We start from the raw sequence: 27,228 nt of genomic DNA, 5'->3' as shown, positions 1-27,228 counted from the left end.
TTGTAGTACAAGAATGTTAAAACCTTAAGCTGCTTTTGGTTGGGCAATCTTTTTTTCCTGTGAGGTTGTTTGTTTTTTAATATCAAGAACCAAAATGGAGAAACATTCTTTCAGCTTCCACAGATACTGCACACTCTGTCCAGCTTCTGGCCTTTCACAGAAGGCATCTGTTAAAATTTCTTCTGTGAGAAAACAGAAGAAGGTGAAATTATTTTGCTCCCTGGGTTTTGGGAGGGCCGTCAGTAGCAGATCAAAGCACACAGCAAGGTTTTTTAGGATGTGCTTCATCTGGAGCAAAATCACTGCTCCAGGTTCATGTCAGTTTAATGCAGGAGTCTAAACAAAAGCCTTGAACGTGCTCTGATGCATTTGCAAATACACAGCACGAGAATTTTTATGCAGCTCACTTGGAGACAGGACTGTGAGTAACTGCACTCATTGAACCAGCACTTCCAGAGGAACAGCACTTGGCTGATACTGGGGGAGATAGATTTCAGGTAGTACTTTCAAGCTGAGAAGTGCCTGTGCTTTCACTCAAACCTTAGTTCTGATTCAGCCTTGGCTCAGATCCTGCTGTTATTACTGATTTTATTTTAGTTCGGGCAATTTGTTTATTCTTGACAATTTTTAATGATGCAGCACACACTATTTGGCTGGATAAATCTTCTTCCTAGTGATTACTGCCCTCTGAAATGGCTCATAGATTTTTCTGAGTAGACAAAGGCTTAATTGGTTTAATCAAGAAATAAATAGCAAGACTGTCTTCTGGGGTTTCACTTTATATCCCTCAATCTTTAAATAATACTCAAGCAAAATCTGCAATCCCGGAGGGAAATACAAGAAACATTTATGTTGCCTCAGGACACAGCTCCATGTGGTGACAAGTGCTCTTGATCTTATTACACCAGTAAAATTAAGGTCACTGACATTTTCCAGGACCTCCCAGCATCTCCTGGGGTACTATTAGAGGTTGTATGTTCCTTTTGAAATGTCTTGTAAGAAGGTACAAGCTTAAATGAATTTTAAGAAAAAAGGAAAAAGAAAAAATGAATGTTTCCATTCAGATGATCCTATCTTGATAAATGCAGTGCAAAAACTCTTCTCAGGCTGCCTTTAGGATTCGTGTATGGTAACTGTCATCCTTAGATGCTCTCAGGATTGATTGATTGATTGACTGAATGATAGATAATACTTGCATCAATGTCACTCAGTTGTTTTATTTTGTTCTAATTGCTTACCCGCTAAATTAAAATGCTTTAGGTACAGATCAGAATAAGTTATTGCTGGCAGATCCTCCCAGCATTTACTCTTCAAAATAGCAAGAGTTTTCCAGTGCTTGACAGCATTTAGTATCTGCTTTCCAACCACTGGCCTTTCCAAAGGGGATTCCAGCCACGACAGACACCTTGGCTGGCTCTGCAGGTGTGTGCTGCCTCCAAGAGCTGAAGAAACAAAATATGAATACCAAGTTTAAATTCATAAGGGACAGCAGCAAAGTGTTAAAAGCACTGGCTCTGGAAAGCTGAGAAATAGTTCAAGTTAGGAGTGCATTCCTAAAATGTCTGAGGTGCAGAACCAGCAGGTCCATATTATATTTAATAGAATAATAGAGTGATTTAGAAGCAGGTAGAGATTTGAGGGCAACAGAATTGATCCACCTCCAGCATTTTGGCCATCCTGCCTACCAAAGACTGCAGTATTTATCTAAACTCCACAGGCATGTGAGGGAGCCTGGCTGTAACTAAAGGCCAGCTATTGCCATGATCCCATGGACTGCCTTCTGGAGCAGCAGCTCCCTGGAACTCTTGCTGCATTGTGACCTGCTTTAAGAGGGAAGGGTGATTCTCCTTCCCTGCCAGGATGTGATGGTCCTCAAGATGCTGCTGCAAGCTGAGACAGCTCCACTATTGTGCAGAATCTGTGTTTGATTGTATATCTTCTAATTATACAACATTTCCAAACGTGCCCAAGGAATTCTGATCATGGCTTAAGAGAGTTGCTTTAGAGAAGCATGAGAATAAGAGCTGAGAGCCTTCTCTGAGGTATGAAATTTGGGACAGTGGGTTTGAAAGGGATAAAGGATCCTTGCAAAGCAAAGGGCTGTCCCAAGTACAAGGGGAGCAGGAACAGAAAGGCCTGAAAACAAAAGCCAAAGGCAGTAATTCCAGCAAATCTTGTGAATCTGTGTGGAGTCCAGCACAGAGTGACACAGAGCCTGGGCTAGAGCAAGCAGGGAGGATGGCAGAGCCTCTGCATGAAGGATTAAGTTTCAGGATCTTCATTCAGAGGCATTGTTCTTTATTTTCCTGTACTTCCGGCCCTCATTAGCCTCCAAGCCAGCAGTGCCCAGGGCCTGTATGCCAGTGGGTTAGGAGGGGATGAGGAGTTGGTGTTCCCTGCCCTCTGGCAGATGGCACACACTCCTCTCACAGCAACTCCAGCCCTTCCCACTGGGAGATGCATGCAATGCACCAAACACACTGTGGAATATATTTCTAGGTAGTGTAAGGCATATCCCCTTCAAATTGATTGCATCTACATCTAGCAGTGCTGTTTGCTGCATTTTTAAATGATTATTGCAATAGCAACAGTGAAAGCACCAAAGGGTGAAGCTCTCGGGGTGTGCAGTGCTTCAGGCTCTCAGCAGCACTGGGGGCCACCAGGCCTTTGCAGAGGTTTTGTGCAGAGATCAGGAACAGCTTCATCAAGCATCAGTATTCTTCAGCTGAGCACTCTTGTATGTTAAAGGGCTAGTGAAGATTGGGAAATCAAAAAGCAAAGGCAGATTAAGTGTTTAGTGAAATTACTACTATGGATTACATGGATTTAGTTTATGGGGTATGCTCATTAAGGAGGAAAGCATGGGGTTTGTGTTGTTTTACAGGAGCAGAGTTTCACTTTCATCTTCCATGCTGCTCAGTTTGGTAGAGAAGAACAGGGCTCGTCTGAGGCCAAAATTTGGCATTTTAAGTTCAGATACAGCTAAATCCTTTTTGGCCCCTAATGAGTAATGGTCCCTGTTCATTGGGAGGGTTTGACTGAGTAATTGCTTCAGGTGGCTTCTCCTCGCCTGAACTGATCTCAAACAAATGCATCTTGTACAAGGTGACTCCTTTTAAAGCTCAGGAACCCTGGTGCAGTTGAAACATTGAGCCAGGTGTTGTGGGTGTCAGCTGCTGTCAAAATGGGGAAAAAAAACAACTTCAAATAATGCATGTGAGGTTTGTAGGGCAACATCCTGAACTGAGACCCACAGCACTTGTGGTGTCTGCAAGACTTCACAGTTCTCTGTTAGGCTCCAGATTTTGGCCCTGGCTGGATAGCACAATTTAAGGTGAAAAATACATCTTCATAATGCTTAAAATGTAAAAAAATGTGCAGATATTTTTTCCATTAGCTTTTCTCTGAATTTTTGAGTTATTATTTTCTTAAAAGATTGTCTGAGGCTGTAGTTTTAAAAGAAATAATTTTCCATGTGAAGAAGGAAGAGCCATAAGGAGAGTAATTATAATGGCGTTTGAAATAATCCACTACTATTTCTTTGCCAAAACATCCCTCTGTTCTCATGTTTTGTTTTCCCAAGCTCTGAAATTTGTCCTGCAGTTTGCTAATGTTAAAAAGGCAGACTAATCTACTGACATATTTTCAGATCAAATGTTTCTGTTTTCTAGCAATAAATTTGGCTGCCCTCCGATAGCAGTGATTTGTTTGAAAACCTGAAAATCTTTAAATGTTGCTAATTGCTCTGAAAATGTTAAATTAGACTTTTGAACAGGAACATTTGCAAATGAAGAATGTTGTACATTTAAACTTTGTAATGCTGGCTTTCCAAATATTCCTTTCATATTCAAATCAGTTGCATCAGTTAAGCAAAACCTAGAGGCAGATTTGGATTCCCTCTCACTTTTATTGCTGGCCCTAACACACAAATCAGAGAGGATGTATTTCTAATAGAAGAATGTTCTCCAAACCAGTAAATCTGGGATTATCTCTTCGGACTGATTATGTCAAAGCTCTTTAGTCACAGCACTTTTGCAGAGCTAAAAATAAACAGCAGCAGGGTTTATACATTTATTCTCTACCTAAATAATCTGCACGTATTGTATGTGTCTGTCTACAATGTGAGACATGGTATCTGACTTAATGTTTATTTATAAGAGCTCTTTTCCTAGGAAGGATTTTGGCAAAGGGTTTAAACCAAACTGTCTTAAGAGAATCACCCGTGGGATAAAGTCTAGAGCAAGTTGAAAGGAGCTGGGTTCAAACCAGAAGTGTTTGCAGCAGCAGCTTGACAACAGAGCAAAACTTGGACCCATGTGTCTTGAAAATTAATGAAAACTGGTTCTTTTCTTTCTTACCAGTGATGAAACAGTCTTATGCCATCAAATACAGAGAAAGGTAACCTAGATTTCAGTGCCACAGTTTTGCACTGTTAAAGATCTGGAGAATTTTGTGCATTTAATTTGTGTGAGAGCAAAATGAAGTTCTTACAGCAGTAGCAGGAAGTTGGGCATGCTGTCATTTGTCTCCTGCCCTGGAGAATGTAGGAGAAAAATCTTCTGAAGAAGAAACACTTTACAAAGAATTTTTAATTGGATATGTCAAAGACCTGTGGATGCCTTTCCATGTAATTCTCTACTCCTGTGCAGTCTCCCCCATTTCACAGGGTTGATGCTGCATGCTCAGAAGAAAATGGAGCCAAGGCTTCAGGTACACAGCAGGTCAGGGCATGCTACACAAGGAAGTAAAGGGAAAAAGAAAAATACTCTAAAATCATTTTGTTCTTATTTAAATTCAAAAATGGTTTGATAAAAGTCAGCATTATAAACACTTAAAATAGTGCTGGAGGCAATAAGTCTTGCATTGGCAGAGGTGGAATGGATGGAATCCAGTTCATTCAGCTCCCGTAATTCTCCAGGTATTGGAAGAAGTTTTGTGTGTTATACCAATAGATCACATGCTGGGACTTCAATTTGGAGCACATCTCCAATACTAAGACCTTTTGACTGAGTATCTTAATTGGGAAACAAGGCATTTCCAGACATAGCAAACATTGCAGAAATATGCAGCAAAGGTATTTTTTGAGTATATTTACAAATGTAAATATAGTCATAATATAAATATGAATGCATACATTTCCCTGTGTTGTGGAATAATGGGAACAGTGTTCTTGATTGCACAGACTTTATTACCAAGTCTCTCATAAAACATTGTAAAACAATTCTTTTCATGTTCATGTTGGCTGTCACCTGACTTTCTAAAGGTAAACATTGGAAATGTTTGGCAAGTTGCTCTTATTCCTAGTAAAAAAAGTACATTTGCTTTCTTAGAATGAAAGAATTGCTGTCCTTGAGAGTGGTCATTGTCTGCTGCAGTGTATTTTCTGTAGGAACATGTTTTTCATTTTTCCTTTTGTTTTAACTCCTGTGAAACCAATCCTAAAACCCCAGTAATGCACATTTTTGTAACAAAAGAAGGAATGGAGCCTATCCAGTCCTGCTCCCACCAAAAGAGCACTTCTGAATTGGTTTTACACATAACTTGAGCTTTGGGGTTTGGTTTTTTTTTTTTTTTTTTTTTTAATGTTTGAGAACAGAGGGTATGGCCTTTATATTCCACTTTGTCTTCCTTGTGTGGTCCTTGCTCAGGCGTTGCCTCAGTTGAAGTAGTGCCTGAATTCACAGGTTACCTGTTCAGAGGAGGGATTTACATTAGGATTAAATTTACCTTTTGGTGAACAGTATCATCCTCATCACAGCCAGCTGATTCTAAGTTCAGTGCACTCAGCTGAGAGGTGTGAATAGTATGATCATGATGATGAGAACAGTGATCTCAAACCCATCACTCAGTGTAGTGGAACATTGACTCGAATTCCTACTTCAATATATCTGTTCCTGTAATCAGTTATTCAAGGGAGTGTTCTCACACAGAGAAAGACAAAACCTGTTCTCACTTGAAAAGGTAAATCCAGAGTAGTTCCTTCAAATTTAATTAAACCAATGCACCTGGAAAGTGGGTACAGAGCTGGGCTTTAGGGACACTGTTAGGACATGTGAGAAGAGCCATTTGTCCTTCATGGCATTTATTATACCTACAATATTTTTCAGTTTGTTCTTGTAGTGAGCTTATATTACAAAATTAATCTTTGCACTGACTTTACTATAAAAGCTGTGAATTTATTAGCAAGATTTTTTTTCCAAGTGAAAAGGAGCTATTTCCTTTCCCAAGAACAAATTATTCCAGAAGGGAGAAGAGGCAGTGTGTTGCCCACACACAGTATGGCTCACATGCACACACCACTCACAAGGTGTGCAGTGTTCTCAGCACAGACTCCAAACCTGTCCGTGTGTCTGTCCTTACTGAGCCCTGCTTGGGCTCTTTCCGTTCACACAGAAGCTTTCCAGAGACTATAAAGCAGCTTAGCCTGCATGTCAAGTGTAGGGTTTAAACCTTAAAAATCAGCACTGATGCCCTTTTATTGTGTGTGTAAAGGCTGTGGGAGCACATCCAGAATTTGGGCTAGAGGACATATAAAAAATATAATTTCTTTTATTATTCTTTCTGCAAGAAGAGGAATTAGTTAATGATGCTAGAATAATAATCATGGAGTTGTTTGGGTAGAAATGACCTTAAATACCCCCTCATTCCAACCCCCTGCCATGGACAGGGGCACCTTCCACTATCCCAGATTGCTCCAAGCTCCATCCAGCCTGGCCCTGGATACTTCAGGGTTCATGTTCTAAAGAGCTGAGTGTGTTTCTGCAATGTGATTCTCATTTGCTTAACTTCCTCTTGACCACCCTGCCTCCCTCAGGCTGTAACCAGTGAGATGGCCATGTTAATATCCTGCTGTGTTAATTGTCTGCAGCTCCAATAATTAACAAGAAATGTCACCAATCTGTGTCAGGAGTCTCATACAAAGGCATTCTCTTTATTGGATTGGGAAATGGAACCTTCAGTCCAGGTTCTGGCTGTCTGAAGACTCCACATTTTGTTTTTAAAAATCTTGCAGTTAGCAAGAAAAAGACAATTCTGTGTTTGAAGGTGTCATAAAGTTTGTTACAACTCCACCTGCAGTTCCTTGTTTTGGGATGGGTAAGCCTCTTTTGGTTTGCTGATAGCATTTCTTGTTGGTTTCTAGCCACGTGACACAGACAACGTCCTGGATCCATCCCGTCACGAGCGCTCTGAGCTTGCTTTGCTCCGAGGAGGAGGAGGATGGGATCAGAGACCTTCCCGGGCCCAAGAGCTGAGGACAGCTGTGGACAGAGAGCAGTTTGTCTGGTTTTAGTCCCTTAGTGAGCAGATGCACAGGTTTTTATCTACTTACTTTCTAGTGTGATGTAGTAGTACCTGGTGACATTTCTCCCCATCAAGCTGGAGGAAGTTCTGCTGGTTTTGAGATGGGTTTGTTGATGTGTGCTACAAAGGATGCAGGGGCCATAGGAGTCCTTAATCTGCTGCATTTTGGTGTGCCCAGGATCAGTCTTACCTTAGGGCCTAGTCCCATCTTTTCATTATTTCCCCACAGACCCGTAATTTCCCTGACCTGAAGCTGAATTTTCCAGGTCAGCTGAAATTTTCACACCTCTGAGCAACATGAGATTTAAGATGGGACCACTGGTTGTAGATTCCAGCTGATGGTTGACTGAGAGATGCAAAGTGAGGTGGAGGTTTTGAACCAATGCTAGTGAGAATAATGGAAATGACTTAACTGAAAACTCTTATTTCTATGGGAGAAATCTTCAAATAAGTTTTGCTACTAGAAATTTAGTGATTTATTACAAATATTGGAGCCCTGATGACTTTTTAAACAATACTAAGATTGGTTGTTGAGCTTTAGAAAATGTGTCTTTGATAAGTTGTCAAATAAAAAGAAAGTTTTCGTAGAGGACATCATACTCTGACAACAATATGAGGCAATATGAAAATTATTCTAGTTTTGTACTCTGTTAAACCAATACAGACACACATCAAATACTTCAGTGGAAGCTGTGAAGTTTCAAGTACAATGAAACCTGTGAAACCACCTCCAGGATCAGCAGAAATCAGTCACCTCCTCAGAACTGGTCTTCTAAGTAGAACAAAATCATTTTGTACACATCAGTGATGTTTTAAAGAGGATAAAGAAAATGATGGGGGGTGCTAGTGCAAGTTAATGGAAATGTTTCTGTGTACCTCAATAGCACAGGATATTTTAAATCTCATTATTCACAGCACAATGTCTGATGTCAGCTTTGTCAAATGTATGATTCTGTGCTACATTTTTCTGGAGGCTCTTTATATGTGTGTTGTGTATATAATGGTGGGTGTTACTAATGAATGAGACAGACCTGAACCTGCAGAAACACTGATGAATATGCCAAAGGAAATCTCTTATTTCTGCTTCAGTCCAGGAGAGAGAAGGGGATTGTGGCAGTGTGAGGAAGGCACAGGTTGCAGTCACATTTTTTGAGGTCTGTCTTCAGCAGGTGTGGCATTGGAGTTAAGAATCCTTGTCTTCTGAGAAATGAATATCAAAATCAGACTCACTCGCAGTTCTGGTGCCTTGACCACACTCTCTGTCCTCAGCAGTGCAGAGCTGTGCCAGGTCAGGCTCACTGGAACAGTTGATCCTTTTGAACCAAAATAATTCACCTTTTTTTGAAATCCAAGTCAGGCCTCTGAATAGCAGCCCAGTAATCTCCTGCACTTGGCCAGAGAGCTGGAGAGCACATCACCAAATGTTCTTCCTGAAGCTCACAAAAGAGGCCTTTACAGGCTTTGCAGGAAGTAGATGTCATGTCAGGGTATATTGAATAAGCAAATAGGAAAAATTTGTTTTGTACTTTCAACTTGGTCAGACCCAAATTATCTGTGAATCTACACAGGTGGTGTGGATTAGGGGAAAAAAGCTTGCTCAGCAGACCCACAGTAACTTACATTTCTAAGAAAACTTCTCCTAGCAATAACACATGAATGGTTTAGCCATATTTGCTCCAGTGGCTCCTGCATGCTCTACAGCCTCCTTTGTGCTCCCGGAAAGCTCAGGCCAAAGGGACAGAGCATGTGCTTCAGTGTCAGGCTTGGACACTCCAGAAGCATTTTTATTTAAATCCCTTTTCTCAGAACGGCACAGACTCATGACCTACAGAAGACATGTCATCTGAATTCCTTGTGGTATTTGCTGTAGCCATAGTAGTCATTTGGATGCTTTATGACAGCACTTTCTGTTCATACTTCAGTGATATCCAGCCTGCGCAGATTTGAAATATTCCAACTCCCCAGTTCTGCTCATGAGAGTTTTCAGATTCCAGCTCCCCAGTTCTGCTCAGGAGAGTTTTCAGATTCCAGCTCCCCAGTTCTGCTCAGGAGAGGTTTCAGATTCCAGCTCCCCAGTTCTGCTCAGGAGAGGTTTCAGATTCCAGCTCCCCAGTTCTGCTCAGGAGAGTTTTCAGATTCCAGCTCCCCAGTTCTGCTCAGGAGAGGTTTGAGCCACCATTTGCAGCCTTGATTCGCTCTGCTCGTGGCTGTGTCAGCCAGCTGGGTGCTCCAAAGGGGAGCAGCTATTTAGGGATGGGGACTGTGGCTCAGGCAGGCTCTGCACGAGCAGGGGCTGCATGGAGAGCAGCTCAGAGCTGTCCTTCTGTTGGATCAGCTGCAGGAGCACAGCTCTGCACATGCTGCCCTTCCCGGGCGTGCAGCCTGCTGTGCACGGGGACAATCTGCCTGCTCCTCTCACTGCCACCTCCCACAGACCCCAGTGTGGCACAAACCTGGAGCCTCTTCCTCTCTCTCTCTTATAAACTTGCCTAGAAATTAAAGATGTTAGAAATAGATTTCTGCATCTCTTCAGCTGCTCCAGTGAGCATTTCCCTCCTCAGATAATCCACCAGTTCACATTCTCTGGGGTTGAGAATACATTTTCTTACCTACAATCTCCAAATGTTCCCATCTATTTTTGTACACTGGCATACTTGTTTCCTAGGTTATTTCTCTTGATTTCCCCTCATCTCTTCCTTTACGTGAAATCGTTTTGTGAAAATTATTTTGCTTAAGCTGAACTGTGTTTATTGAGAAAATGGTTCTAGCATAACTTGGAACAGAATTTGTAAAGAGCAGTTGTCAACATAATGCAACACTGTAAACGGCAAATTTTCATTTTTTTCCTGAATTTAAAAAATTAAGTGGAAAAGATACTAAAGTGTATGTGATAGCCTTTAAATTAATAAAACTACACCTTTATATTGTAATGAATCTCTCCCACATAACATTCTCCATCTGTTGAAATGCCTCTTGTAAGAGGCTGCTTTAGGAATGGTTTGGTTCATTTATTTAAGTCTCTTTCTGACACTCAGGAGGTGCCTGGTGCCACTGAGGTAAGGAAAGGAAAATCCTTTAAGAAAAATATTTGTGGTTGTGGAACAGGCTGGGCTATGCAGGGCTGACTGTGGGCAAGACTCTCCAGGAGCTCAGGAAATGCTGCTCTGGCTTGGCTTTCAAAATGTTTCGTTTTCTGGGAACTGATGGGATTCTTAACCCTCAGGTCAAGACACACAGGACTCCAAAAAAGCTCCAAAATTCAGTGGCCTTTTTGCAAGTGCTGCTCTGAGTGACTTTGGTGTGGCTCTATTTAAAGTCAGCAGCAGAAATTTAAGTCGGCTCAGGAGCCTTTGTTCAGTTCTGTGCTCCTGGTCCTTGTGTGCTACCAACACTCCCCACTCCAAAGACCCTGCAGGGAGTGAGCGCAGTCACACCAGTTCAGACTGGCACCTGTCAGCCCAGGCACTGGGGCCAGCTTTGCAGAGATGTTTAGCAGCTTAAACATGTTCGTGGAGTTAATGGGAATTAAGCACCTAACCTACTTAGATGCTGCTATAAATGCTGCTAGGCATGTTTAGGTACCTAAATACCTTAGTAAATCTTTCCCCTGGCTGCTTGCAGTGATAGTGCACCAAAAATCAAATACCAGTGTCTAAAGCCTCACCTTTGTCCTCTGTAACCAGCTTTGCCTTTCCCTGGGGATTGTTTTCATGTACCACTAAAAATACCTGCCAGCTCACAGGTTGTACCATCCAGGCTCTGCTCATATTTTCTGGTGGCTTGATTATTTATTGCTTATTCTAGATTTTTTTTCCACCAACAGTAGCTGATGTTGGCATGGATTTAATAGGTTGGTATTTTCACAACACTCATCTAAGACAAGTTATTTTATTACAAGATAATACAGCTGTTATTTTAGTTATTTTATTACAAGATAATATGCTGTTTACAGCAGTGCTCGAGACTCCAGAGAATTTAGTCCAGCATTTTTCCACAGCACACATAAGCTGTGTTCCTCCTTCACCTTAAGAAGGATGTTGATAGAGACATTGAACTGCAGCTACATGATCCTTATTATTCACTGAGGGCTCCAGCAAGGGAGGTTGCTGAAATGATCCCTCATCCTGATGAGGAGGAATGCAATTTTTCCAGCCAGTCACTATGGGGAATTTTGGTTTTATTGTTAGGCTTCTTGGCTAAAAGCAAACCATGAAAAATCAGTAGTTTTGTTGCTGTTTCACATAAGTCACTATTTCACCCTGACCCCCAAAAGCTACACTCTGATCAGAAATGTCTTCATCTCCTCTCAAGTACCCTGCCTGTCAGCTACCCACAGGCAGTATTTCCCTGTGGTCCAATTATTATTATCATCAAGGACTATCCTTGCTCTTGTATGTGAATTCATTTAAAAATGGAAAAAGAAATTAAATTATGTTTCTTGCCTGAAATGGAAATGTAACAATAATAGCACTTATATAGGAAAGAGAAAGCATCCAAGGAAAGCAAAGCATTGGGGTTCCTGCTGATGTTTTCATTTTCACTCCAAAGGCTGGTAATGCATCCTTGTTCCTTTCCAACCCCACTGTTCCTGAGAACAGCAGGAGCATGGAGTTCTCCAGGGACAGGGGAGATCTCAGGCCCTGGCTGAGCTGCACATTTTAATCTCCAGACTGAGCCACTGGGGACCCATCGTTAGGGGCAGTAATTAGTCACTGTGGGGCTTACGTGTTCCAAGCTAAAGACAGCTGCTCATCACTGATGGCATGGTATGAGCAGGAGCAGAAAGGCCCAGTAAAAACCTGCCTGGCACTCTCTGACCATATTACACTGTCAATTAAATGCAGAACTGTTGTATATAATAATAATACAGAGGATCGGGAAATAGGCCCTAACTGTTGAAGTATGGCTGTCTTGTTACTTGGCTAATTGAAAGATGCAGCCAAAGGGAATTTTGGTACTAACTGAAGATGTGTAAATGCAATTATCTCTTACTCCTTCCTCTGCTCAGCTTTGCACATGCAGTCCAGTCCCTTGAGCCTAAACTCTCCTATGCTTAACCCATTCTGGCTGCAGGTGCTGAAGCAGCACAGTCCTGCAGGCTCTGCTGTTTCCAATAACTACTTAGAGTCCTGCAGAGAATAATACAAAAGCCAAAAATGAAATCAATAGTAAATGTTCACTAACAGGAAAACTCCTGTGGCTGGCTGAGGATAACAGAAAAATGTTTTACTGCTGTGCTCAGAGGGTTGTTTGGTACAAAACCCTGAAGTCTGTTTCAGACCAGGTTTGTTATTGTTGCTTGTCCCAATGTTTTGGATACACAATTTAACCCGCTTAGAGGAAACTGGAGGAAAAGGCCTTGGTAATTTCACCACATTCATAAAAATGCAGGTTCTCATTTATAAGAAAACTCAGTAGTCATCCTGACTGACGTTTTGAATACCACGAGTGGCTGCTCCCAGGGAGCTGTTCTGGGCCAGAGACATGCCTGGAGCATGGGGAGGATTAGCAATTCAGCTTCTGATGTGGCTGAGGGAAATTACAGCTCTCCAGGTAAGAGAAGGATTGAGTTCCTTTTTTTGCTGTAGCCAGAAGGGAAGGGGCTCTGGGGCTAGAGCCAAGGGCTCTGGGGCTGGAGTGAGGACAGGGGCACCCTGTCAGGGGATCACCACCTCCCTGAGCTCAGGAGCTAGATCCTAGGGAGTGTCACCAGGGGAGTTCTTCCCTGGTAGGGCTGACAACTTTTAGCTCATTGTACTGGAAAGCCCTCAGTCTAAAAACCAGCGTGCTCTGCAAAGGCACCAACAAGCTGCAGCTGCAGGCAGGGAGGTGAACAAGCAGAGATGTGCAGAGCAGGCTGTAATTCCTGGCCAAAGCCATGGCCACCTTCCTCTGTGCCCACTGCACCCAGAAATTGTTCTTGGATCCATCCACCTACAGCTCTCCTGCCCTACCCGGTTCTGATCTGATCCCGCCCCTGGAGCAGAGCAGTGCTCAGCTCACTCCCTGTCACTACTGCGTTTCCAAGGGAAGGACTGCAGCTCTAATAGCTCCCAAGTGGGTAAATTGAGTTTGCAGTAATCCCAAATACCTGAGATAAGAAGCACAGCTCTGCCATGGAGGCTGAGGGCTTTAGAAGCAGGGAGGCACAGGGACTCAGATGGATGTACGTGCCTCATGTCGTGTCTCTGCCAGGGCTGGAGCCTAATTGGATTTCACAAATGTGACTTCTGTGCCTCTTGATCACAAAACCAAATTAAACCTCAAGAAGTTCTGAAAAAATCCATACCCAAAAGTTTGCCTAAAAAAAAAAAAAAAGAAAAAAGTCTCATTCCAGCTCCTCCTCTGCCTCAGCAGAGGAACAAAATGAAAACTTCAGAACTATTGCTTTAAAACAAATAAGAGAAGCAAAGCACACCCAGCAGATCTGAATTCCTGGGTGCACTGAATAAAATCAGTCATGTGATAATGATGAGATTTTCTAGAACACCTTTTAGGCATGCAATTTCTGCATTAAATCTATTCAGATGTCCCTAGAACATCTGCTTCTTCTGTAAAATGGGAGTAACTGCCACTTTTTACAGTGCAGTGACAGCTACAGATAAAAGCCTGGTAATTGCTAGCAGGAACTACTGCCTAACCAGAGATTTTCTTCAAAGTTAACTTGCCTAGATTTTAAGACTATTGCACACGACAGCCCTGTGCCGGTTCACACAACTTTGGGAGGCGGAGCACGTGTTAAAATTGTAGGTAACAGTGGGATTCAAACAGATTCCAGCCTCCCTTGAAGGCAGATCAGACGCGGCTGATGCTTGGAGCCGCGGCAGCAGAGGGAGCAGAGCAAATCCCCAGATTTTCTGTTAATGTGACCTAAAATCGGTGGGAGCTGCTTTAGCACGTGGGTGCCATGGGCTGCTCTCCTTCCCTTCAGGGAGACACCGGAACACCTGCTTAAACCCTGGGCAGCCCCGAAAGGGAGGAGCCATTTATAGGCACTGCCCGGGAAGATCCACAGCTCCGCAGCAACACGGTCCTGGCTGCTTTTCATCTCCTCCCTCTCTGCCTATGTTTATTCATGAGTCAGGATGCAGGGAAGATGAAAAGGCTGCTGGCAGACTTCTCCCCGGAGCCTCCACTTGGAATGGTACCACATTTCCAGGGAAGCCTCACTTGTGCTCCCAGCAAGATTGATCCTCGTGGGAATGCCGTCATTCCTCTGCATCTCTCAAGGCAAACATCATCTTCAGCGTCCATACACTGAGGCACAGGAAGTCAGGAAACCTCATCTGCTTTGCTGAGATCCAGAGTTGGAGTGAGATTCTACTGCTCTTGAAAAACCCAGTGCCTTGATGGATTAGCCCAGTGCCAGGGTGCCCTCTGGTCTTTACAGCAGCCTCTTGAACAGCTGTAAAACAGCACGTAAAAGCCAGGGGACTGCTGGCACACAGGGCTCAAGCAGAGCCAGCTCTGCTACAGAAAACCCAGCTGAGATCTTTCTTTGTAAAAGAGAATAGCAGCTAGTGGAACACAAAAGAGAAATCCATGCCTGATTGAAAGGAAAGTGACATTAGGGAAGACTTCTGAGCTCAGAATAGCTCCTGCCATCCTCTGTCACAGCCTCACTCTGTGAGCCAGGGAGAAGCTACCAGGGTGCTCAGTTCTTGTAGACAAAGTCCTCTGCCTGGAGAACCTGCAAATTGGAATAAAAATCAGTCTGATTTTTGTAATTTTGAGGGGAAGTGTTAAAAATATTTAAAAGAAATCACATCTCCTGTTAACTAATATAAAACTGGAAAGCCTAATGGGTTTTCCAGTTGATTTCAAACTCCCATCAGTGCTGTTGATGCTGCTGCTGTATCACAAAGGGGTCTCTGCTGACAAGTTTGTTCTCTAAACAAAGCAAAACCACAGCATTTTATGTCTACAACCACAGTGTGTGTTAGTTACAGGATCCTCTGCCATAAACTCATGCATGTTTTACTTTTTATTCAAATTTACAAGCACAATCAGACGACAGCAAATCCTATGTTTATAATAAAGCCAGTGTTCCCTTTGCAGAAAAGCCAGTTGTATGGACCACCACAGACACTTTTCTGACCCTTATGCCAGAAATATGACATTTCCACAGATTTCTTTGAATTTCAAACCCAGTCGCTGTGGCAGGGAGCTGTAGCAGCTGCATTTCAACAGTGAGAGTGAATTGTTGTAGTAGAGATTACTAAAGAGCAACTAATCTTAGCATAACAAAACATTTGACTGACTTCCAAACGACGTGCAACTCTTAAGTAAATCAGTCTCGCCTACTCACAACACAGACCAATCAAGGTATTTTCTTGCAGGACAGCATCTCACAGTGTCCCTGTCCCAAGGTGGACCCTCACTAGCCACATCCATCGCCTGCTCCGAGGGGCTGAGGGTGGCTCAGCTCTCAACAACCACCAGCACCTGTCAGGATCAAAACCCCCAAATCCAACTAGGGTCTAAGCAGTTTGGCTTTCCTATGAGGAGCAATTGTAAGAGGGTTTGTGCAGAAACCTGCAGTGACTGAGGTCAACACTGACACTTATCGAGCAGACACTGCCGAGCAGCCTCCAAACAGCTCAGTGAAGGGGCTTGAGAGATGGAGGATCTTCATCCAAAAAGAATGTTACTGTGAGGTTCTGAGAAATCTAATGTACTGCTGTAAGACTTATTACTGGAAACAAGTACCTGGCTGCTGTGTGCAAGAGGTTTGCAACCTTACAGTGTCATAACAGACCTTGTTACCTTATATATCTAAGAAATCCCACAGTCAACTCTGGCAAATACTCAAGTGGCATACAGGTGTTACCCTCTTAAGATCCCCCTACCTGATCCTACAGGAAACAGGGACAAAGAGAGAGAGACAACGCTGATGAAAATTCAGTGACTTTTCCAAGGTCATGCAGCAAGTGGTGGCAGGGGTTGGAAAGCCAAGGTCACCAGCCTGGTGCTTCCACCCCTGCACTGAACTGTCTCAGTAACTGAAGGCTCCAGATCAAGTGTAAAGGTTTAAATTACAAGAAAATTTTATTCTTCAAAATCAGTAGTAAAAAAAAAAAAAAAAAAAAGTTTATAACTTTTTTATCTCCTGCTCAAGAAAATAAAAATAATAATATAGCCTCTTGCAGAAAGGACAGGTTTTCCAGGAAAGAATTTACACAACAGAATTTTGACAAGTCAGTTAGATAATGACCAAGATAAAATAATGATGCTGGATATCTGAGCAAAGCATCAGAGAAATGTTCCCAAAATCTTGTCTAAAAGTCTGCAGCAGCTGACGTTTTGTTTCTGTTGCATGGAAGCTTCTTGGCCATGGAGGCATTGCCCTGCCCGACAGCTCCAGGATAAAGAGGAAGAAGTACCCCAAGGAGAAAAACAGTCCCCAAGTTGTACAAGCACAAATGCAGAGTATTGTGAGGGGCTGATTATGATGAATGGAGCCAGCGGATGGGACTCTGTATCCATGCCAGCTGAGGATGTGACTCATGGCACCACTATAATACAAACTTGCCTGCAAAGAACACACGAGTGAAATCTGCATTTGTACTGTGTATGCACAACAAGCTTGAGACACCAGTTCTCCCGGCGTTCCCAGTGCATCCTTCAGGATGAGATACTGGTGTGGAACAGGAGAGACCCCACAGTCCCCCTGCTCTGCCTCCCCTTGTCCCAGCTGGTAGTACTCAGGGATATTGCACCCTGGCAGCGGCAGCACATCCCAGGCTGAGGGAGGGATCATGCCATGTCATGCCAGGAGGGCACCAAAGCAGGGAGGGAACATGGCTGGGTACAACTGCAAGAGCTCAGCTTACAGTAATTCAAAATGTTTGCTTCACTCAGGAACAAGCCCCTGGCACAGGCAGTGCCATCGGTCTCTAAGAACAGAGTGATGGCACAGGAGGAAGAGGTGGCTGTAAATGGGATAGCCATGAAACAGCTGCAGACCACCTCACCTGGATCTCTTCTGGGAAGGAAGAATACAGCACTAGAATATCTGAAAGTTCCTAGAAGGAATCACAGCCCTCGTAAAGATATCAGGCAGAGCTCTGCTGGCAGCCTGGAATTCACATCAGCAGATGTTTGTGCTTGGAGAGAAGACTGCAACTTGCTGCCTAAGAAAAAAAGGGGAAAAGGCAAAAATGCAGCCTCTCCAAAGTCAGAGAAGTGCCATTTGCTTCAGAGCTGGGGAGCTCAGTGCCGCTGGGGCGAATGCAAAGCCCTCTGTGGGATTCAGACCACGCTGCTCCCCCGGCCAAGGGAACGAGGGTGGAGACGCCCTCCCAGTACTCCTCTGGCTGAGTGGTGATGGATGTGAGTGAATCAGTGGGGAAAGAGAGCTGCATTCAGAGCTGCTCTGCAGTCAGAGGTCTTTAAGAGATAGATAGATATAGGACTTTAAACAAATATTATACCGAATTCGTAATGATTTTTAGGAGGCACAAATAATGCTCTCATTACAAGAATCTTCTTCTCTCTGCATTGTTTAAATATCCCCTGGCTCAGCGATGGTGGGAAAAAAGTCAGAAAGCTGATTTGGTTCAACACTTCGAAAAACACTTTGAAAAAAATAGTGATAGCCAAGCACTTGCTCTCCTTTGGGGTCACAAACCAGATGAAATCTCACTGCTCTGGTAATTTTTCGCAGGTGTTATTGTGTGGCTTGAGATTCCAATAAAATGGAAAGATGATCAAATTGGAATCCCATTTGTATGTACCTTTTGTAAGATTAGCAATTTCACAGTATATTAATTTCTTTCCTAGATTAGTTTAAATGTGTAACAGTACTTGATTTAACAGAGCTGCATGGGCAGACAGTATTTCAACACTGTGAACATCTGTTCCAAGTTACCAAAATTCCAGCTCAAAAACAAATATTTCCCCCATAAATCAACCCAAACATTATTCTGAGTGTTGTAACAGATGCAAAATGATTCTGGCTCCCTCTGCCCTGTGGTTTGGCTCTTTCCTTAAACTTGATGTGAATATATTTATTTAAACACTTCAAGAAATACACATTTGAAATGGCTATTTAAGCTTCCTTGGAGTATGTCTGATGTTGGTTCAACGTTTATGGTCTGTTGACACACTGCCTCATTAACTACAGATTCTATTAATTAGTGTAAGCTCTGGTTACAACTTTGCAGATAAACCTGTTCTGGAGCAGCACTTAAAGTCCCATTCAAGTGTTCTGAACACTTCAGCCCAACAGCACAGTACTGATGAGCCTGAGCTTGTGAGAGGGACAGAGTTTATTCTGGGGTTTATATTCATTCTGTTCTGGCCTGTTTCATTGGGCTCTGTGCCCCCATTGTTACTGCTGCTGGTCATCTGTCATGAGCTAAATGAATCAGAAGAGGTATTGATTTTTCTGGCATAAAGAAATGAGATTTGTTTACTAAACATGAAATTTGGAAAGAGGCTTTACAAGAGGGTTCCCAGTGAATGGTCTGAGTATATGAATAAAAATATTTACTTAGGCAGAAGCAGCAATTCTATACTTTGAGGTGTTTAATTGTATTAAGCTTCGTATGAGCAACAGGGATACAAGTTTGGGGTTTTTTTAGTAGTTTATATGTCTGAATTGTGGTACCATAAATAGCTACAAACTCCTGTATAGAGAAAAATCCTTTTGGTTCATCCCTCCTTGCACAAAATATATATAATAAATAACAGTATATAAATAATATATATTATGTAAATATATATAAATAAATATATTAAAATAATATATAAATACCCTTTGGCGGCAGAAACAAGGTCATGCTTTGAGGATAACACTCTGGAGTTGTTAATCATTTTCTGTCTTAAATGCTTGGAGAAAAACAGTGTGTGTGGACTAAATGTAACCCTGCCTTTAGTGCTGGTTGGGAAATGGGAATCCCAGGCCAGTTCTCTCCCACAAACAATGGGAACACTGGGCCACAGGGAGACAGGAGGATAGCAAAGGGATCACTGCAGTACCCAGGGGTCTGCATCAGTCAGTGGGAACCACACAGGGGGGTTCAGCCATAAAAACCTGCATTATTCCCTTGAAGGGATGCCAAAGTTGTTATGAAGTCCACATTTTCCAAAGGCAATTTGTTAATAAGGCATAACAGTAGAAATACTAGGGAGCTGCAGATATGTAAACCTGCACAAAAATGTGCACTTTGTTCAACATTTCTATTTGTAAAGAGATTGGAACCCATTCTATATGCAGTAGGCTACATCCTTCTATCACATTATACATTAGCTTTATACATTGTTAATTAGACCTAATTTAGGCCTCAAAAAATCTCATTAAAATTCTGATTAGTGCTGTTGGCAAGCAGCCATCTAAAAAGCCTCTCTTTCTTTGATAAGTTTGAAGCTGCTATAACAAACAGGAAAAATAAGATCACAGCCTTCTTTCTCATGCCAATCAGCATAATGTATTCTCCAGGTCAAAGTCATTTAAGGGAAAATACAGGAGGAGAACATCTTTATCTCCCTGCATGGATGCTGTCAGGTAGCTATAGAAAATTATATGTTTATGCCCTTTGGCAGTTAAAAAAACCAACCAAACAAAAAACCCCAAACCTAAGAAACTTGTTATGAAAAAGCTAGTTTTAAGCCTCCAAAACTAACTTACTCTGCAAGCCAATTAAATAAAGGGGTTTTTTTAAGGCTTTAAAAATTAATGGGAATAAAAATATTACAAAGCTGGTTTAATATTAAAACAGTCCTGTCTGATGTTTTTTGCATAACTTTCTGCCTGACGCTTTCCATACAGCTTGTAGTCTAAATGCCTGGCCAGGAAAATGTACAGACAAGGATATCTTCAGTCCAAATACAGTCAATTATGCACCCATATTGCTGCAGATCAGAGCAGAAAACTTTAAAAGAAATCATGGCATTAAAAAAAAAGTCAAAGGCAGAACAAAGCAACAAACAATAGCAGGTCTGCTTTGCTTCCTTGTGCCTGTGTATGTTGAGGGGTTGTTAAGATACAGCTGCCAGCTGTCATTGTATTCATCTCAATTAACTTAAACATTTCACTTTAATGCAGAAAAACTTTACAGATCTGAGTGCTGCATGAAATGGCAAACACGAGGTGTCTCTTTCAGTGTACATTGTCTCTGTGCACATCTGTCCTCACAGGAGACCCAAGCAATGAGCCTGGGCTTGCAGAGGAGCCACCAGGACTCTGCAGAGCTGCTTACTCCAGCAGAGGAGAGGCAGGAGGGCTCTGGTCTGTCCCTGTCCCTCAGAGCACAGTCTGCAGTGTGCAGCTGCTCCGTCCTGCATCACCCTGGATGCTGGTAGGACAAAGCCAACACATGATTATGGGAAGATACCACCTTTTCCTTCTGAAAAACACCCAGCCATGCCACTGAAATCCAGCCTTGGGATACTCTCTATCAGTAAAGCTGCTTCTGAGTTGGAATAAGACATTTTTTTAAAAGTCCAACTTACTCTATTTTTCCAAGCCTTTTTAAACTGTAATCTTTAGAGGCCTAATCGGACTTTCTGTATCAAATAAAGTAGGGAGATAAACACACACAGAATCTAGGGTGCATTTGCCTCTTAAGACAGTGTTCAGTCTCTGTGTTGCATTGATATTTGCATAAGCAGGTTTTCAAAAACCTGGGAAGCCTGGTAGGCTGATATTTAACATATTCTGATATGATATGGCAACTAGTTACCAGCTGAAATTCCTGATGAGAGATTTAAATAGAACAAAATGTGCCGTAAGAGAGGTGGTAATTTAGCAGAACGCCCTGTCTGGGTGTACCTGGTGTACCCAGGAAGGGCACTATGGGCTGGCAGCAGTGTCAGGAATCTGCTCAGGTACTGCATGGAACTGAGAGGGGGAGAGCATTAAAAAAGAGGAGGAAAAGAACACCTCCAGTCGCAGAAACAACATTTAATTAATCTAAACCTGCAGGACAAACTGCATACAGTTAATAATGTGCATTTCTGCACTACTTGCTGCTGTTACAGTAATTCTTTCCTTAAAAGACATAGCATGACTTTAATGCCTTTATGTTTAGAAGCCTACAGACATAAATCATCTGTAGGAATTTTCCCAGTCTTCCCCAGAAGGTCAGGCTTTCCTGACAAAGATAAGAAAGGTTTATCACATTTCTGGGTTCTTAATAATTTAAACCTATACGATTAAGAACTGGTCTGTGCTTTCTGCATTTTGTTTTTTCAAGAGGGAAACCTGGGAGCAAGGTGGGTGTCACAGAACTAATCACAGAAAGAAATCCCAAGCTTAGGGCAGCCTAGCAAGCCTGAAGCCCAGGGCAGCAATCACTTCAGTGACTAGGAGACAGCTCGTTGGAGAGCACGGTTTGCAGTATCAAGCTGTACAGATCCCGAGCTGATAAGCCTATGCATGTGGAATTCTTCAGGCAAAATTCTGCCTGACCTTCCCCTGCACCATGCCTCCGGCAAGCTCTCTGAAAGCAGCCATTTGAAGTCAGAGAAATCTGGGTCATTGAATTCAATAGAAACTCTGATTAAGGAGGGGATGATGCTCAGCTCCTGTACCTTTCACTCCTCCCTTCTGCTGCAGCTCTGCCTGGGGATGGGCTGTTTTATTCTGTGCTCGTGGGTGCTCTTCTGTCTCCAGTAAAACCAATGCCAAATTCCAATATCAAACAGCCTGAGCATGTAAGAACAGCTATTTCTAAACTATCTTTTTGCAGCACACAAGCCAAGAGTGAAAAAGGAAGAGGAATGGAGTGCAGAGGAATAAACGGAAGGATCAAGTTGTTTTTCCCATTGGCACCAGCTGGGAGTTGTCCTTATTGAAGGGAAGGTCTGACTGAAAAACAGGCCAGCTACTCCCTTATCTCTTGTCTCAATCCAGTTCTGTCATCTGGCTGCTTACACCTACTGGGTCTGAATAATTTGCCAAAGGCACCAAAGGCACGAGGTGCCTGGAATGGCCTTGAGAGTCTGGTTAATGCTTCACAGGGGGAAGGTTGCTTTAAAAAGCAGAGCAGAGTATTTGTTCCAAAACTGTAGTCATCACTGAGAGCCACACTTACTGAGTTCAAACCAGGTCAGCTGCCCAGGCAAGAACATGTATTTGATCTACCCTGTCATAGTAAAGGCTGCCTGTAAACTTTGGCAGAGAAAATTATTAATCTTTCAACTCACAGCATATAAGCAACGACTAGTAATACCTATTTTTCTGAGAACTGGAATGCCTTTTGGAACCACCCCAGATTACTTAAGAAAAGTTCCTCTGCCATCACCCAAAAGCAGTTCCAAACCTGTCTCTCCCACATTCAATTAAACTTTAAAGAAAAAAAAAATTAAAAAATGATGGAAAAAAAAAAGGCGGGAGCATGGTTCATTCAACAGGCATTTTTCGTCTTGTGAGGAGCCCCAGCAGCTTGCTCAGCTGCACCCCACAGGGACAATAAATATCCATTTTTCAGTAATTCAGTGCTGTGGGTAACAGCTTTTACTTGGAAAGCCAAGTGAGGGCTCTGGCAAGAACCTCTCTGGAGGGGAGGGAGGTGGGGGGCAGCCATTGCCCCTCGGTGTCTGTCGACCTTCTCTTCAAAAGCTGCTGCTTTTCAGCTCAGTTGGGTGTGGGTATCTGAGCATTCTCATGTGGCTTTTCATGGCCCTCCACGTTCTGCGTCACATAGCTGGAACTGCACTGCCCTGTGAGGCCAGCCTGGGAACTTGCACTGCTTTGGGACAAATCAGAACTAAAACAAAGGCTGAATCATGAGCCTTTTCCAATTCTCTCCCATTTAGTTTTTTTGGGGGGGTTGTTTTTTTTGGGTGTTTTTTGGTTTGTTTGTTTGGGGGTTTTTTTGGGTGGTTTTGTTTTTTTTTTAATTTTTTGTTTGTTTTGTGGTTTTTTTGTTTGGTTTTTTTTTGTTGTTTGTTTGGTTGGTTTTCTGTTGGTTTTGGGGTTTTTTTTGAGTGAGCATCTCACTCAATCTTTTCATCCATTGTTTTGGCTCCCAAAGGGCTGAAGTGGAGATCCACTCAGTGGATGAACCAGTGGGTATTTAAGATACTATAAACCATTTGCTTTTTCAGCCTGTCCTGTGCCTTGACCTGAACACTTGTTCTTGCATTATTTATCCTCTCCATCTTGCAGCTTGTTCTCTGACGCCTACTTTTGCAACTCTTTTCTCCAGACAGAACATATTTAACAGAGGAATGAAGTGACAGTAGCAGTTCAGATGTGACCATACAGATACCTGACTAGAAGATTTGATCTCTCAGGTTTCAGAGATCTCTCACTGCACATACAGTACTGGCTCCCATTTAACCCTGAGACAGAAAGAGAAAAGCCTGAATTCTTCAGACCAGTATATATTTAAATACACACAGAGTTCTAGACCACAAACTTGACTGTACTTGACCTTTCTCCCGGAATGGGAGTGGGTGTCTCTCCATCTATCAGTAACCATAATTCTGCTAAGCCATGATTACTGCATCGTCTTCCTGCCCCACTTTCATCCATGTTTATGGAGAAAATACAGGTAGGTGCCTTGGAACATACTGGTCAGCTGGATCCCTAAAAACCCACTTTCACTCCAGCTTTCTCCATGCAGAAAAAACCCTGCAGTCATGTTTCCAGGAGATATTTGAGAACAGAATTCCCAATTTCCATTACAGGCTATGCCAAGGTAATGTATAAGAGAATGGGAACTGCTGCAAAACAGTGAGAAAATGAATCTCATGAACCATGCTGGAGATTTTTACCTAAAGCCTGCAGTCCCTCCTTCGTAAAACGCGTTTAAAATAACTTGGGGCAGGAGGGGGTTATTGAGTTTTCAGCAAAGGGGCACGAACAGATTCCGATCTAAGGGCAGGACCGAGTGCAGGCCAGGCCAAGGGTTACCCAAACGCGACATCCGCGGTCCCCGCTGTCCCGGTAGTCACGACCCGAGCCAGGTCTGACCCGCAGCGCTCCGTGCGCGGCTTCAGCGGGAGCGGCTCCGAGCGGCGGCGGCCGCTGGAGCTCCCGGGGGCCCGGGGGAGCTTCTGCCCCAGCGAGGGCTCGTCCCGCACGGTGCCCCGGGGCCGGACATGGGGACACAGGACAAGGCGGGCGGGAGGTGGCGGGACACAGGGGGCGATGACGGGATCGGTGCCGAAGCCGCCGCTCGCCTCGGCGGCGGAACACATGGCATGGCAGGGCAACAGCTCACGGCAGAGCAACCTTCCAGCCTGGACATTCCCTTCCTTCTGCAGCACCCCTGACACCCCCTGCCCGGCCGGATCGCCGTGCCTCAGCAGGACAACATCCCGTCAGCAGGACCTGTGCCACCGGGACACCCCTTTTCCCATACGGACACCTTTTCCCACAGCGACACCCCTTTTCCCATACGGACACCCCCTTTTCCCACAGGGACACCCCTTTTCCCATCGGGACACCCCTTTTCCCATACGGACACCCCCTCTTCCCACCGGGACACCCCTTTTCCCACACGGACACCCCCTTTTCCCACACAGACACCCCTGTCTGGCCGTGGCGGGGGTGGCACGGGGGCCCTGAGGGGGCTGTGCGCGCCCGCCCGCGGCCCCGCCATTGGCCCAAAGTAGGTCACAGCTCGCGCGCGCGCGCTCACGTGACAGCCCCGCGCGCGCTGCCCCCCGAGCCGCGTGACCGGCGGGCGGGGCGCAGGGTCGTGTCCTTGTCCTTGTCCCTGTCCCTGTCCTTCCCTCACGGACCCATCGGTGTCTCCTCCGCCGAGCCTCCGGCACCGCGGCCGGCGCTCTGCGGGTGTCGGGGTGTCCGGCCCCCCCCGATGGCCGCCCCGAGGTGCTCGGGACCCGCTGCGGTCCAAACCGGCCTCTGCCCGTGGGGCTCCGGCTGAGCATCCCCCGACCCCACCCCGCAGCAGCCATCGGAGTCCGTGGGTGCTCGGGGACCCCAGGTGGGATGGTCCAGGGCAGTGATCACCACGTGCATCTTGGTAGAAGGACCCCTGAAAAGTAGAAAGAGTTTTCGACTTCAAAATGGCCTTGTGGGTTGTCTTTGCTAAAGAAAATAATCACACTAAAAAAAAATATCTTACGGTACATTAACCACTGGGTACTTGGTTTGAAAAGAATCAGATTTTTCATATAACCGATGTCAGTGATGGAAACAACCATGAGCAGAAATATAAATATTGGTTGAGATAAATTTTTTTAATAGGGCACCTATCAAGAGATTTTCAATACAAAAACTAAGCAGCTGCATAGTCTTTCATAAGCCATAAAATAGACGTTTTATGGTTGAATGCTAAGCTAAGAACACATGCCAGAAATTGTATTGCAATTGGAAAATGGAGAAATTCATTATCATTATAGTATAGTATCATTCATTATCAGTATAGTATAGTATAGTATAGTATAGTATAGTATAGTATAGTATAGTATAGTATAGTATAGTATAGTATAGTATAGTATAATTAGCTCTGTTTTGTCTTGGTAGGCTTTACCTGGCATGAACCATGTGGGGTCAGCCAGTGGTCAAAACAGCACAAAGGAATTAGAGGCCACCTGTGGAAAAGTGTAGCAAGTAAAAATCAGTAATTTGTATGTACAAACAACATGGTGTCCTGACAACCTGGAATTTAGGTTAATCGGGATGAAATCTGCCTGTGTAGCATGGCTGGAGTTAAATTACTGTTCCTGTCGTGTGAGACCGAAAATAACAGCTCCAGCACCTTGCTCAGGTACTCTGCTCAGCTTTGCTGGCTGGTGTATAAATCAGGAAGTTATTTTGGCTTTCTCATCCAGGAAATTCCCAGCTCCTGGGTGTTGGGAATGCAGGGTCTGTAACTGCACACAGTGCTCAGAGAGGCTTCCTTTTGTTCCACACTTGCACTGATCTACCTATAATTTACCTCATTCAGTGTCAAGCAGTGAAGGTTTTGTGTCCTTCTGTGGTGCTGAAAATGCTGTTTCTTTCTGTTTGAGTTGGATCAATAATCATAAAAACACAAGTAGTGCTCAAGTTGAGCTTCCACTGGGAACTAATCTTGTTACTGATGTTTCGCAGTATCCCCATTACTTTTACATCTTCTGTTTACTCTTCTTTGCTGCTTATCATATCTCCTAAATGCATCTATTTTTCTTTAGACCACATAGAAGAAACATTCTGTACCACATCTGCATATGGATTGGCAATCACCCTAATCTTTGTGTCACTCATCTGTACCTCTGTAATTAAAGGTTTCCACTAACCAGCAATTTGGCCGTCTGAGGCAATGTTGGTACGTGTACAGTCATTTAATAATCCACGGCTTTTTTCCTTGCTTAGGTGACACTTAAAAACTCCTGTGCTGCTGCTATCACACCCCTGCTCCAGTTGTGAACCATGTGGCATCTGTGGCATCCCAAGGTTCTCCCAGGCTCTGCTCAGCCATGCCCTGAGTCTGTTCCTGTCACTTGTCTCTGGTTCTGCAGGGCCTGATGGTCACAATCCCCAATCTTCATGTTTTTGGTTGTGCCAGTGCAGTTTTATTGATTTGAGTGTACTTTGGACTTTCATCAGTTGCTTGTTTTAGGCAATTCATTTAACAAGACACCTAATAACAGATGATAGAATTATAGAATATCCTGAGTTGGAAGGGACTGACAAGGATCATTGAGTCCAACCCCTGGCCCTGCACAGACACCCCAACAATCCCACCTTGTGCATCCCCGAGAGAATTGTTCAAAGGCTCCAGGAGCTCTGGCAGCCTTGGGGCCGTGCCAGTTCCCTGGGAAGCCTGGGCAGTGCCCAGCACCCTCTGGGGGAAGAACCTTTTCCTGATATCCAGCCTAACCCTCCCTGACACAGCTCCAGCCGTTCCTCAGTCCTGCTCCTGCTCACACACATAATAGATACAGTAGATACACAAGGGGAGAACATAACTGTTCCTCAGACAGCTTATATTTCTATAAGTTTTCTATAAGTTTATGCACATA

The 27,228-nt window shown here is 43.7% G+C and overlaps 1 protein-coding gene across 4 annotated transcripts in view; it reads left to right on the top strand.

Annotated features, from left to right (window-relative positions):
* The window catches only part of STXBP4 (syntaxin binding protein 4), a 67,399-nt gene extending 57,163 nt beyond the window's left edge, over nucleotides 1-10,236 (top strand). For 3 of the 4 annotated variants that reach the window (XM_053960185.1, XM_053960184.1, XM_053960188.1), the window contains one exon: nucleotides 7,142-10,236. In XM_053960185.1, coding sequence (XP_053816160.1) covers nucleotides 7,142-7,253 — 112 coding nt within the window. In that variant the 3' untranslated portion in view covers nucleotides 7,254-10,236. The remainder of the gene's footprint in view (nucleotides 1-7,141) is intronic. The other variant, XM_053960189.1, reaches the window with a different exon arrangement.
* The last annotated feature ends 16,992 nt before the right edge of the window (nucleotides 10,237-27,228 follow it).

Source organism: Vidua chalybeata, chromosome 19, assembly GCF_026979565.1.
Source record: "Vidua chalybeata isolate OUT-0048 chromosome 19, bVidCha1 merged haplotype, whole genome shotgun sequence".
Classification (NCBI taxonomy): domain Eukaryota; kingdom Metazoa; phylum Chordata; class Aves; order Passeriformes; family Viduidae; genus Vidua; species Vidua chalybeata.
This window is presented reverse-complemented; position numbering and strand designations above follow the sequence as displayed.